General features: G+C 48.3%; 1 protein-coding gene across 1 annotated transcript in view; it reads left to right on the top strand.

The window, feature by feature from the left end:
- Positions 1 to 265: 265 nt before the first annotated feature.
- HIBADH (3-hydroxyisobutyrate dehydrogenase) overlaps positions 266 to 14,555 on the top strand; it is a 30,158-nt gene continuing 15,868 nt past the window's right edge. The window contains exons 1-4 of the mRNA XM_032977985.2: positions 266 to 1,125; positions 10,790 to 10,950; positions 12,382 to 12,491; positions 14,137 to 14,258. Coding sequence (XP_032833876.1) covers positions 1,065 to 1,125; positions 10,790 to 10,950; positions 12,382 to 12,491; positions 14,137 to 14,258 — 454 coding nt within the window. The 5' untranslated portion in view covers positions 266 to 1,064. The remainder of the gene's footprint in view (positions 1,126 to 10,789; positions 10,951 to 12,381; positions 12,492 to 14,136; positions 14,259 to 14,555) is intronic.

Raw genomic sequence — 14,555 nt, 5'->3', positions numbered from 1 at the left:
GGTGCCTCGTGCATTAAAACGGGTGCCTCGTGCATTATAACAGGCGCCTCGCGCGTTATAACGGGTGCATCGGGCATTATAACGGGCGAAGTAATAAATAAATATTCGCGTTCTGATCTGTGACAAAGAGCTTGATAGCTCATCGGATTCCTCCACAGTAAATAAATAAATAAATATTAGGGGTCTCCTGAAGTCCAACCAATCAGCGGCGAGCATCTTGGAGCGGCCCTCTCCACACCCCCCGCGCCTTACAAGGGACCGCGGTGATTTGATGCCGTGGTTGGGGACGATGGCGGTTACCGCTCGGCGTAGGTCACGACCCGGAACGCGTTCGCCGCGGACCCCAATAAAACCACTGTAGCAGCAGCTCGAGTAACGATACAAACTCTCCCTGTTCAACATTCCCTACAACTACCACCCTCTGTGTGTCTCTATCTCAGCTCTCTCTCGTCCAGGCCAGCAGCAACAGCAGCTCGAGTAGCGACACAAACTCTCCCTGTTCAATATTCACTACAACAACCACCCTCTGTGTGTCTCTGTCTCAGCTCTCTCTCGTCCAGGCCAGCAGCAGCAGCTATCGAGATCCTGCACCACTGCTACAGCTGCTAAAGCTACTGCTGCTGTCGCACGCGAGGAGGAGGAGGAGACAGCTGCTACAGCTGCTGCTGCTGTCGCACGCGAGGAGGAGGAGACAGCTGCTACAGCTGCTGTTGCACGCGAGGAGGAGGAGACAGCTGCTACAGCTGCTGCTGTTGCACGCGAGGAGGAGGAGGAGACAGCTGCTACAGCTGCTGTTGCACGCGAGGAGGAGACAGCTGCTACAGCTGCTACAGCTGTTGTTGCACGCGAGGAGGAGGAGACAGCTGCTACAGCTGCTGTTGCACGCGAGGAGGAGGAGACAGCTGCTACAGCTGCTGCTGTTGCACGCGAGGAGGAGACAGCTGCTACAGCTGCTGTTGTTGCACGCGAGGAGGAGGAGACAGCTGCTACAGCTGCTGTTGTTGCACGCGAGGAGGAGGAGAGGTACCGCGAGGCCCTCGCCTGTGGCCACCACTGAGCGAGCAATGGCGGCGGCGCTGCTCGTGAGGGGCGCGGGAGCGGTTCGAGCCTGCGGCTCCAGACTCGGTAACAACAACAACTACAACAACTACAAGAACAATTACAACTACAACAATTACAACAACAATTACAACAACCACTACAACAACCATTACAACAACACCCACTACAACAACCACTAACTACCACTACAACAACCACTAACTACAACAACTACAACAACCACTAACTACAACAACAATGACAACAACCACAACAACCACTACAACAACCATTACAACAACCACAGCAACACCCACTACAACAACCACCAACTACAACAACCACTAACTACAACAACCACTAACTACAACAACCACTAACTACCACTACAACAACTACAACAACCACTAACTACAACAACCACAACAACCACTAACTACAACAACCACTAACTACCACTACAACAACCACTAACTACCACAACAACCACTACAACTACCACAACAACCACTACAACTACTACAACAACCACTAACTACCACTACAACAACCACTAACTACCACTACTACAACTACCACTACAACAACCACTAACTACCACAACCACTAACTACCACTAACTACCACTATAACAACAAGCACTACAACAACTACTAACTGCTACAACAAACACTACAACCACAACAACAATTACTACAACAACCACTAGCTACTGTAACAACCACTAGCTACTGTAACAACCACTAAGTACAACCACTACAACAACCACTACAACCACCACTTCAACAACCACTAACTACCACTATAACAACCACTATAACAACCACTACAACAACAACCACTACAACAACCACTAACTACAACAAACCCAACAACCACTAACTACAACAACCACTAACTACCACTACAACAACCACTAACTACCACTACAACAACCACTAACTACCACAACAACCACTACAACTACTACAACAACCACTACAACAACCACTAACTACCACTACAACAACCACTAACTACCACTACTACAACTACCACTACAACAACCACTAACTACCACAACCACTAACTACCACTATAACAACAAGCACTACAACAACTACTAACTGCTACAACAACCACTACAACCACAACAACAATTACTACAACAACCACTAGCTACTGTAACAACCACTAGCTACTGTAACAACCACTAAGTACAACCACTACAACAACCACTACAACCACCACTTCAACAACCACTAACTACCACTATAACAACCACTACAACAACCACTACAACAACAACCACTACAACAACAACCACTACAACAACAACCACTACAACAACCACTAACTACAACAACTAACTACTACAACAACAACCACTACAACAACTACAAACTACTACAACTAACAACCACTAAAACAACCACTAACTACTACAACCACTATCACTACAACTACTAACCACCACTACAACAACAACTAACTACAACAACTAACTACAACAACAACCACTACAACAACCACTACAAACTACTACAACAACTAACAACCACTAAAACAACTACCACTAAAACAACCACAAACTACTACAACCACTATCACTACTAACCACCACTACAACAACTGCTAACCACCACTACAACAACCACTATCACTACAACAACCACTAACCACCACTACAACAACCACTAACTACAACAACTAACTACAACAACAACCACTACAACAACCACTACAACAACTACAAACTACTACAACAACTAACAACCACTAAAACAACTACTACTACAACTACTAACAACCACTACAACAACCACTAACTACCACTACAACAACCACTACTACAACCACCACTACAACAACCACTACAACCACCACTACAACAGCAACCACCATCACTACATTTACCATCTAACCACAATCACTACAACAACCACAACACACCTACCACAAAATCAAACCTTTTTTTCACCACCGCACGACTGCACTAAATGTACTCACCAATCACTGGTCATCAATTTATACTGCAGGAGCTATAAAGCTGAAATAAAAAGAGCTATAAAGCTCTTTTTCACACGTCCAGTAAGGGCACGGGGTAAGAACGTTACAACAACACTGCACATTCACACGATTGGAGTGCAAAGTAAAGGAAATGTAATCAAATCACTAATTATAAACAACTAGCGGATAGTACCCGGCATTGCCCGGGCGAAAAAGGCAGACACACACATGGACTTACAAACAGACATGGACCCATACACATAGAAACCCCACTGACTTACACGCACGCAAACACATATGGACTCACACACACAGACATCGACTTGAGAGACACATGTAGTTACACACACAAATCGACTCACACATACATTGAACAACAACAACAACCGCCATTCGCCACGAAGTGGCAGTGACATCACCACAACGCTTGTGGCAGGCTATGTACACCTTGAGGCCACGTGAAGTGTCGAACACCTGCTGGCAGGAGGTCACGGGGCAGACCCAGATGGCACAGGTCGACTGAGATGACTGGCAGATACACTACCTGTGCCCTGTACCCTGCTAACTTGCTGTGCTTTAGCCACATGGTGCAACGCTCGTTCTTGTGAGTGTCGCCCCTCCGCCCTCCGTTGTTGTTGGAGGCCGACTGCCTCCAACTGGCCTGTAGCGTCCTTCACGAGGCTCCTCCACAGATACCGACCTTGACACCGCTGGTACCAGTCATTCGCAAGTCCCCTCAGCTGCACATCGTCCTGTAGTACATCACTCCATCTCTTCTCTAGTCTGTGCCGCGCCCATTTAGAGGCCTCGATCCGGCGGAACAAAAGGTGTTTAGCCATGCGGTGGCTGGGCATGCAGGCTACATGGCCCAGCCAACGCAGCCTTGCCTGGCATAGGAGGTCACCAATGGGACTTTGTCCAGATCTTTCAAGTATTTGTGAGCTCATCACACAATCCAGCCTGGTTAAACCCAGGATGGATCGTAGGCAGGCCAGCCTAAATGTTTGTAACCGGCGAAAATGTTGCATTAGGGGGGTCCAAGTTTCGCAAGTGTAGAGAAGGGAGGGAATGACCGTGGGCGAGACAACGTGGAGCTTTGTGCGGAGCGAGAGACCAAGTAGCTTCAACACGGTGTTACACAGCCGATGAAAAGATAATGCCGCTCAACTGATTCAGAGTGAGACCTCTGGTGTTAAACCGGAGCCGGTCATGAGTACACTGGGCAGGTATGGGAAACTCTGCACTCTCCACAACTGGCCCATCACCAATTGTGAGTTATGGGGTGGATTGTCCGATGGTACAAAATACCCAGGCAGGTACTTAGTTTTGGTGGGGCTCATGGTAAGGCCCCACCTCTTAGTGGCAAGCTCCAGGTTGAGCAGCAGCGCGTCCAACTCCTCTTCTGAGTGAGCATTAATTACCAGATCATCGGCATACATAAGGTGGTTGACCAATAGGGAGCCATCGATTGACCGCACCCGGGCATTGATGAGCCTCCCATTGTATCTGTACCAGATGTGAATTCTTCCGGTAGAGGCATTGAAGGCTTAACGAAGTACGTGGTCCAAATATATGTAAAAGAATGTGGGAGGCAGTGGACATCCCTGTCGCACCCCAAGATGTACAGGGAGTGGCTCTGATTCACGGTCACGTAGTTTGATGTGGGGCCGCTCACCATCATGAAGGTCCTTAAGGATCGTGAGCAGAGGGTCAGGGACTGGAAAAAGTACGAGGAGCAACCCAGAGCCCAGGCCTAATGATGGTATCATAGGCCCTGAGGAAGTGAATAAAGCACACATATGGACTAACACGCACACATGGACCTACAGCACGCAACGAAATGGACTAACACTGACTAACATGGAGCCACGCACACACATCGACGAACACACATGCACATGGACTGACACACACACATATCAAGTCACACACACACATTGACTTACACACACACACATCGAGTGACACACACATACATAGACTTACAGACACATTGACCTACACACACACATATGGACTTACAGACACACAGGGAGTCACACACACACACACATGGACCCACGCACACACATCGACTGACAGCCACACATCGACTAACACATACATAGACTCACACACACAGACATGAACTTACCCACACACATACATATCGACGCACACACACACATGGACTGTAACACATAGACACATTGCCATACACACATCGACTGACACACATAGACTCCCACACAAACATACATGGACTGACACACGCACATAGAGGCACACCAACATGTACTGAGACACACACATGGACGTACGCACACACATGGACGTACGCACGCACACACACACATGTACGTACAGACACACACACATGGACTCACACGCACACATGGACCAAAAAACACACACATAGAAAGAAATGTACTTACACTGACTGACATGGAACGACGCACACACACACACATTGACTCAAACACACACATGGCCGCAGACATGCACATCGACCCACACACACACACATGGACTCAGACGCAGGCATTATTACTGTGAAAGAAGTAACTTAAATAAAAAAGTCGTTTTCTACACACACATCACGCACACACATTGACTTACGCACACACATACATGGACTTACGCACACACACCACGACGGTATGCACTATGACTACAGCTGTGCAAACCGACTGTGGTGGTTTGTGGTATCACTACAGCAGCGCCTAGTGACTGGTGGAACCTGCTATCACAAAGGCAGTGCATACTGAGAGTGGTGGTAGCGGGTATTACAAAAGCAGTGCATACTAACTGTGGTGGTAGCTGCTATGATAACAGCAGTGCATACTGTGGTGGTACATGGTTTAACAACAGCAGTGCATACCGAATGTGCTGGTACCTGGTATGATTACAGCAGTGCATATTGTGGTGGTACCTGCTTTCCCTGCAGCAGTGCATGTATACTGTGGTGTAAGCTATGATTACAGCAGGGCAAGCGACAGTGGTGGTACCTGCTATGAGTAGAGTAGTACATGCTGACTCTATAGCAGTATATATCGACTGTACAGTAGTACATGCTTATTGTATAGCAGTATTTATGGACTGTACAGTAGTACATGCTGACTCCATAGCAGTATTAATGGACTGTACAGTAGTACATGCTGACTGTATAGCAGTAGATATCGACTCTACAGTAGTACATGCTGACTCTATAGCAGTATTAATGGACTCTACAGCAGTATTTATAGACTCTACAGGAGTACATGCTGACTATATCAGTATATTTAGTGACTCTATAGCACAAAGTACTCACGTGACAGAGTGCCGTGGTGTGGCCGTGAGCTCGACTTAATGTGCATCACTTGGCAGGGCCCCCCCCACGCAATTGGCGTCAGTTGGTACGGCCAAGCTCGTGCAGCAAGTAAATAATTAAAATAAGAATGGCACTAAATCGCTAATTAAACTAATTTAAAGTTGACGGCTGGGAAAACGGAATAGCCTATACCAAGCAGGGGGCTCGGGGCGTGCCACCTCGTATTTTTTTTCGGACTTGAACTCCACCGTTTGAGAGCCAAATCCCCCGCAAGCGCGCGCACGCGGAGACTTTTATATATAAGAAGATGTACTCTACATACATTTATGCCGGTTTGAAAACAACAAAACAATGCTTGCTTCGGCAAGGCAGTCTCTGCTATGCCACTCACCACGAGTAACCGCTACTGGTTACCACCATTAACTATTCACCACCACCACATTACACGGCCACCACACTGCCACACCGATGTAGTGGTCAACAAAGTTTCTGTGTACGGATGTTGAACTTATTTCGTAGGTAACCAACCGCGCTAACCGGAGGTGCGGCTGGGGGAAGGACAACAAACGAAACGCAAAAAGCATTTCTAAAGAAATGAGTTTGTCAATGTAGTATAGTGGTGTAGTGTAGCAGTGTAATGTATCGTGTTGTGTATAGTAGCTTGTATTGTGAACTTCTATCGCACCGTACATAGCAACCGCGCTAATCGGAGGTGTCGCTGGGGGAAGGACAACAAACTAAACACAACAAGAAGCAGCACCTCTAAAGAAATGAGTTTCTCAATCTAGACGCTGATTTAAAAGTGCAGCACAGCTCCCAGTCGGCTTCCTAATATCGGAAGAGAAGAGCGTTCCAGACGGCCGCAGAAGCAGCGCATCTGAACGCGCAACGCGATGATGTAGTGACCACCGTCTTTGTTCGACGGCGAGTGTAGTGTATAGTGTAGCGTGTAGTATGCTGTATAGTGTAGTGTATATAGCATCTGAAAGCGCCACGCGATGATGCGGTGACGACCGTTTTTGCGTTACTCGCCGCACGTGTGCGAGTGAAGTTCACGGGGCCCCAATGAGAGCCTCACCAGGGCCCACTCAAGCATGGACGTGCCAGTCTCCCCCACTCTTTTAGATCTCTCATTACAACTCTGTCCAACTGCGCTCCTTCCAGATGGCCCGCACACTCCCTCTTTGCCCTGCGAGTATGCAACCACTTCATTGTGTGTATGCACTTCATTGTGTTTATGCAGTGTATGAAACCCGGGCGCCACAGTGGATAGGAGATGTTGCCTCCCTCGCCTGGTATACAGGAAGCCGTGGTTTCGATCTGCGACCCTGACGATGCCTGCTGTGTATTTGGAGTTTGCGTGTCTCTCTCTCCCGGTGGCCGCTTCCTCCGGGTTTTCCCGTCCACATTTAAAATCAACGTCACGCGTTCGGAGTATTCGGCTGCTGCTATAAATTTCCACGTGATGATGATAAGCCACTTGACTGAGCTATCATCATTTGTGATGGCCAGGTCGCTTCTTAAAAAGAGCTACATCGCAGCTCTTTGGGCCTTACCTGGTAAAACTAAAAATTGTTTAGTTTATAAATTATTTTGTTATGTATATATGTGTAAACAATACGTTTTTCTGGGTGGCTACGCTAGGCACAGTGCGCATTCTGACTGACTGATTGGAGGTTGTCAATAAAGTTTGGCTGACTGGCTAGAGCTACGGATGGACGTTCACGTCCAAAGCGCGTGAAGGATCTTTGTTTAACTAATATGTTTAACATCTTCGTATTTTTTACGTGTGTGTGTTTCACTACGTGCTTTTAATCTGAGTGTATGAGCTGTTGTACCTCATTGATTACCAGTAAGTACATCAGTGTAGTCGTTTGGTGGTGAGCAGTGAAGTGAGTGGGGAGTGGTAGTGTAGCGGTTAGTATGCTGGCGACCCAACTTCAATTATCTGAACCGGTTATGGTCCCTCCCTGAGGACAACTCGGCCTCAAATGAGTACCTGGTGTGATATGTAAACATCCACGAAGGCTGGGCATGGTGCTGGCCACCGACCCCCTCGTGCAGTGCCGCCGGCCTTCATAGGTGCTTGCAAACAGCACTTGCCCTAAGTCTGTTCAAGCTATATTGGAGATCTTTGTCTTTTGTGATTGAGTATAGGTGTGAGTGTATATGTTTAAGAATGAGTGCGTGTATGTATGTGTGAGTATATGCGAATTTAGGGGTGCACGGGTGGTACATCTCCCAGTCATCGCAGTCAAACTATGGCACCTGGGTCTGTCTCGTGACCTCTTTCCACCAGGAGTTCGACACTTCACGTGGCCTTAAAGTGCACTTAGCTTGCCACAGGAACCGTGGTGACGTTACGGCAACCTAGAGGCGAATTGCGGTTGTTGTGTCGATGTAGCCTGGTGTGTTTATCTTTGTGTATCTGTGTGGGGAGCGGTAGTGTAGTGGTTAATGTATGTGCGCGTATATGCCAGTGTGTGTATGTATATGTGTGCGCGTACGTGTCATGACGTGTTTGCTATGTGTGTGTCACGTGACACGGCGGACACCCTGATGAACTTAAACAAATGCAGTCAAATGGGGTTAGCCGTGTAAGTTTCACCCCTTGCATCTCTCCACCTCGGAATAGAAAGCGTGAGGAGGACACGAACCGCGGGGTGACCGCAGCGATTGTCGCAAGGTCACGTCCTTGACGCGGCATTCTGTGTAAGCTGTGGCCAGGCAAGCGCATGCATTGCCAGTGTGCCAATGGCATGGTCCCCATTTCACTGTAATGAAGTCAAGTCAGCTTTCGAGCTTCTGCGGTCTAATGGTTAGCTCGCAATCGCAAGGGATGGGCTACTTCATCCTTGGAGGCTCTGCAATTAACAACAGCAGCTGCTATTAACCATTAACTGGTGATGGTGGCAGTGTCACCACAGCGCCTGTGTCAGGCTAGGTGCACTTTGAGACCATGTGAAATGTTGGAGGGCTTGTTGGCAGGTCCCGGGACTGACCCAGGTATCATGGGTTGACCAACTGAGATGACTGGTGGGTGTACCAGCTTTGCTCCCCACTGTTGCCAGCTTGCTGCATTTTATTGGTGCAGATGTTCCTTTAATGGAATTTAACTTTGCCGGAGTGTAGAGAAGGGAGAGCATAACTGTGGCCGAGAAGATCCGGCGCTTTGTATAGGAGTGAAGGGCCAGGTAGCTTCCACACAGGGTTAAGCAGCTGATGCAAAGATATTGCCTGCTCGAATAATTCAGTGTAAACCTCCAGTGCCAAACCAGAGCTGGTCTTAAGCACACTGCACTGGTATCGAAACTTCTCCGCTCCACCGCCACATCACTCAGTGGGAGTTGAGGGGGTGGAGTATTTGATGACATTAAATATACAGGCAGCTGCTTTGTTTTGGTGGGGCTAATTGTAATGCCACACCTCTTAATGACTTGCTCCACTTTCAGTAATATTAACTTCTCAGTGAACAGCGCGCTAACCGATACGCTGCTGCTCCCCAGGCATATACACACACAGGGATGCTGCTGCTGTTTGGTGTAATGGTTAGCGCACTTGTTTCGCAATCCATAATTCGCTGGTTCAGTTCGGTTGAAACTAGGGAGCAAGTTTCTCGAATATCCCCCCCCTCCATCCAACCCACCTAGCGCCTCTGCCTGGCCAGCAGCAGTGCACCACGGGAGCTCGGCAGTTCTTCTATTTTTTATTTTAGCAGGTAAGGCCCACTGAGCTATGTAGTAGTTCTTTTTCAGAAGCGACCTGGCTATCACACGTTATGATAGCTCAATGAAGAGGATCGTCGTGTGGAAATTTATAGCGGCAGCCAAATACTCTAAACCCGTGACGTTGATTAAAAAACTTGGGGAAGAAACCGGAGGATCCCGGAGAAAAATTCACATGACCACCACGGGGAGAGAGAGAGAAAGAGAGACATGCAAACTTCAAATATGGAACAGGCATCAGGGTCGGGATCGGACCCACAACCTCCTGTATACCAGGCGAGGTAATTAACATCTCGCCACCGTGGCACCCTGCATACCTGTTAAAGGCAGAAGAAATTCACCCTTCAGAGCTCCCTTTCTAGTGGGGGTGGCCCATTCTTCCGGCAGGCACTTTCAGAGCTGCACCTTTAGGGTTATGGCTGGGGTTGTTGCTTCTCCTGATTACCTCGGCCCCCACGCCTAGCGGTTAGAAGCGCACTGACACCATGAACCCGGCGACCCGAGTTCGATTCCTGCTCACGACCGATAATCGTGGCGGATAACATCGGCACTGGGGAGATGAAGGTGGCCGGCTATGGTGCTTGCCAGCCACCCCTCATGTGCCATGCCGACCTTCATTGGTGCTACTCGTGAATAGCACTTGCCTCCAACGGTCTGTTAAAGGCTAACTGGGGGATCTTTGATTTTGATATGCTTTTGTGTGTATCTGTGTGTGCGTGTCTTCGTGTGCCTGCATTCTCGCCAGTGTCGCGGCGGGGCATGGCCTCCAAGACGCCCGTGGGATTCGTCGGTCTGGGCAACATGGGCAACCCCATGGCCAAGAACCTCATCAAGCACGGCTACCCGGTCATTGCCTGCGACGTCTTTCCGGATGCCTGCAAGGACCTGCAGGACAGTGGCGCGCAGGTGCAAGAGCAACACCGTTGCCCCTTCTTTTAACGTGGAGTGCAAGCAGTTCACGCTCGCAAGCCATCGCAGCTAGAAGTTCCTGGGTTTGATTCCCGACTAGGGTGCCACTTTCTGCGTGGAGTTTGTGTGTTCTCTCCCCCTGTGCTTCGGTGAGTGTGTATCTATGTATATGTGCGAGTGGGTGTGGGATTGAGAGTGAGTATAGTTGAAATGTGCTCCCCCTGTTCTGCACAGTGAAAGTGAGTGAGTGGAGTTTGTTCTTACCCTGTTCTACAGAGAGTGAGTGGAGTTTGTATGTTCTCCCCGTGGTTCTGTCGAGTGAGAGAGAATGAGTGGAGTTCATTCTCCCCCTGTTCAGCATGTGTTTCCTCTGGGATCTCCAGTTTCTTCCCATAGCTAAACACACACAACATAACTTGTATTGGCCACAACCACATGCCAATGCTGAAAAATCACCCGCCAGTTACTGACTTGGGAACACATACAGCAACGGTTGCCACACAGGGACGGCTAATAATAATTTACATTTATTTGCAAAGCGCCTTCCACTAATGTCTCAAGGCGCCCTGTAAGAATACGGATAAACGAAAAGCCAAGAGAGAAGGAGAAACTAAATAGAATAAACTGACTTGAGAAGATGTCCTCTTTGGTTCTTACGTGACTTTACCGAAAGAACCAAAGAGTATGGATTCCTGCAGTCACGAAAGCTTCAAATCAAGATTGAGAAGATGTGTTTCAAAATGAGACTTAAAAGTATCCACACTATCGTATGAACGAATTTCCAATGGTAGGGAATTCCACAACGGTGGCGTGGCCATAGCAAGTGGCCGCTCACCCCAGGAACGCAGCTAGGATCGAGGTATGCACAGAAGGGTGGAATCTGCAGATCTTAACGACCTTTCAAATGTGTTGATGAGTGCCACTGTGGCGAGATGTTAACCACCTCACCTTGTATGCAGGTGATCGTGGGTTCAATCCCAACCCTGAAGCCTGCTGTATATTTGGACTTTGCGTGTCTCTCTCTCCCCGTGGTCACGTGGATTTTTCTCCAGGTCCTCTGATTTTCCCCTCCACGTTTAGAATCAACGTCATCTGTTTAGAGCTATTTGGCTACTTTACATGTCCACAGGATAAGCCACTTCGTTGATCTGTCATTTACGATAGCCAGGTAACTTCTGAAAAATAAGCTAATAGCTCAGTGGGCCTTACTGGGTAAGATACAAAAAATAGTTTAGGTTCATTTGTTTATATGTTTTAAGTGATCTGTTCATGTTTCCTATACTTAGCACTCTTATCGTGCTTTTGTATCCTTTTTGTAACATATAGTTTGATATAGGAGGACATGCTATCAAACACAACTGCTGACGGTTTTCTTTTTACCCAACTGATGTCGATCATCACACACAGCTGGTTGTTATCTGCGTGTAGATCGTGGAGTCTCCTGCGGAGGTGGCGGAACGCGCCGATCGCATCATCACGATGCTCCCGTCCAGCCCCAATGTGACCGAGGCCTACACGGGGCCCAGCGGCATCCTCAAGTACGCACACAGTATACACAATGTACATTCGCATAGCACACACGGTGTACACTTACATAGTATACACGGTGTCCACTCTCACAATACACATGGTGTACTCTCACATAACACACACGGTGTCCCTTTTCACAATACACATGGTGTACCCTCACATAGCACACACGGTGTCCACTCTCACAATACACACGGTGTACTCTCACATAGCACACACGGTGTCCACTCTCACAATACACATGGTGTACTCTCACATAGCACACATGGTGTCCACTCTCACAATCCACATGGTGTACTCTCACATAGCACACACGGTGTCCACTCTCACAATACACACGGTGTACTCTCACATAGCACACACGGTGTCCACTCTCACAATACATACGGTGTATTCTCACATAACACACACGGTGTCCACTCTCACAATACACATGGTGTACTCTCACATAGCACACATGGTGTCCACTCTCACAATACACATGGTGTACTCTCACATAGCACACATGGTGTCCACTCTCACAATCCACATGGTGTATTCTCACATAGCACTCACGGTGTCCACTCTCACAATACACATGGTTTACTCTCACATAGTATACACAGTGTCCACTCTCACAATACACACGGTGTATTCTCACATAGCACACATGGTGTCCACTCTCACAATACACATGGTGTACTCTCACATAGCACACACGGTGTCCACTCTCACAATACACACGGTGTACACTCACATAGTACACACGGTGTCCACTCTCACAATACACACGGTGTACTCTCACATAGTATACACAGTGTCCACTCTCACAATACACACGGTGTACACTCACATAGTACACACACGGTGTACTCTCACAGTATACACAGTGTCCACTCGCGTAGTATAGACGGTGTACACTCACATAGTACACACTGTCCTCTCAGAGTGTTTTGGTGTACGCTCACATAGCACTCTCACTAAGTCCACTATACCCAGCTAGCGAACACAGTGTACTCTCGCATAGTACACACACGGTGTGTATGGTGGCCGGTGGTCAAGATGCATCGCAGAGTGACAGGCAAGGAACAGATTGTGAGATTTGGAAGTGGATTGAGGAAGAGGCAGATGACGATGATGATGTATTACGATCATGTATGATTTGTGATGATAATGTGTGGTATAGAAATGTAATGATGTGTAGTGATGATATGTGATGATGTGATATGTGATGATGGAGATGTGATGATGGTGACAATGTAATGATTTGTGGTATTGATATATACGTGCTTAGAACTTCTTTCGCACACTACATAGCCATCCTTGCTAATTGGAGGTGCGGGGGAAGGACAACAAACTATGGGTCTCTGTGCGAGTCTATGGGTGTCTCTGCGAGTCGTCTATGGGTCTCTGTACGAGTCTTTGGGTCTCTGTGTGAGTGGGTCTGTGAATCTATGTTTGCACGTATGTTGGACTTCTTTTGCACTGTACGTAGCCAACCCTCCTTAATCGGACATGCGAGGGAAGGACCACAAACTAAACGCAACAACAAGCAGATTGTGACAATGACATGTGGCGATGATGATCTGTGATGACGACGATGATTGTGGATGGGCTGACTGTTGCCGGCGGCCTTCCCATGTGTGCGACCCCACTCCGCCCCCGCGCTTGCAGGAGTGTGCGGAAGGGCTCGCTGCTTGTCGACTCAAGCACCATCGACACGCTCGTCTCTAAGGAGACGGCGCTCGCCGCAGAGCGCGCCGGCGCCGTCTTCATGGACGCGCCGGTCTCTGGGGGTGAGACTTGGCGGTCCGCCTCCTCCCTCACCCCCACCGTGCATCCCCTCACTCGTGTAGGCGGCAGGCAGCGAGAAGCGCCTGGATTCGATTCACGACTTGGGTGCCCTTCTGTGTGGAGTGTGTGTGTGTTCTCTCCCTGTTCTGCAGTGAGTGTTTGTGTGCGCGCGCGTGCGCGAGTGTGCGGTTGTGAGCTCAGTGGGGAGGAGTAGTGTAGTGGTTAAAAATATTTCCAAAATCTTAAACAAACACAAGATTCAGGTCCGATTCAATACAGTACACAAAATCCGTGATCTG

The sequence above is a fragment of the Petromyzon marinus genome, unplaced genomic scaffold (assembly GCF_048934315.1).
Source record: "Petromyzon marinus isolate PM22_M1 ecotype Great Lakes invasive population unplaced genomic scaffold, UKy_Petmar_22M1.pri1.0 PM_Scaffold_77, whole genome shotgun sequence".
Taxonomy (NCBI): Eukaryota; Metazoa; Chordata; class Hyperoartia; order Petromyzontiformes; family Petromyzontidae; genus Petromyzon; species Petromyzon marinus.
This window is presented reverse-complemented; position numbering and strand designations above follow the sequence as displayed.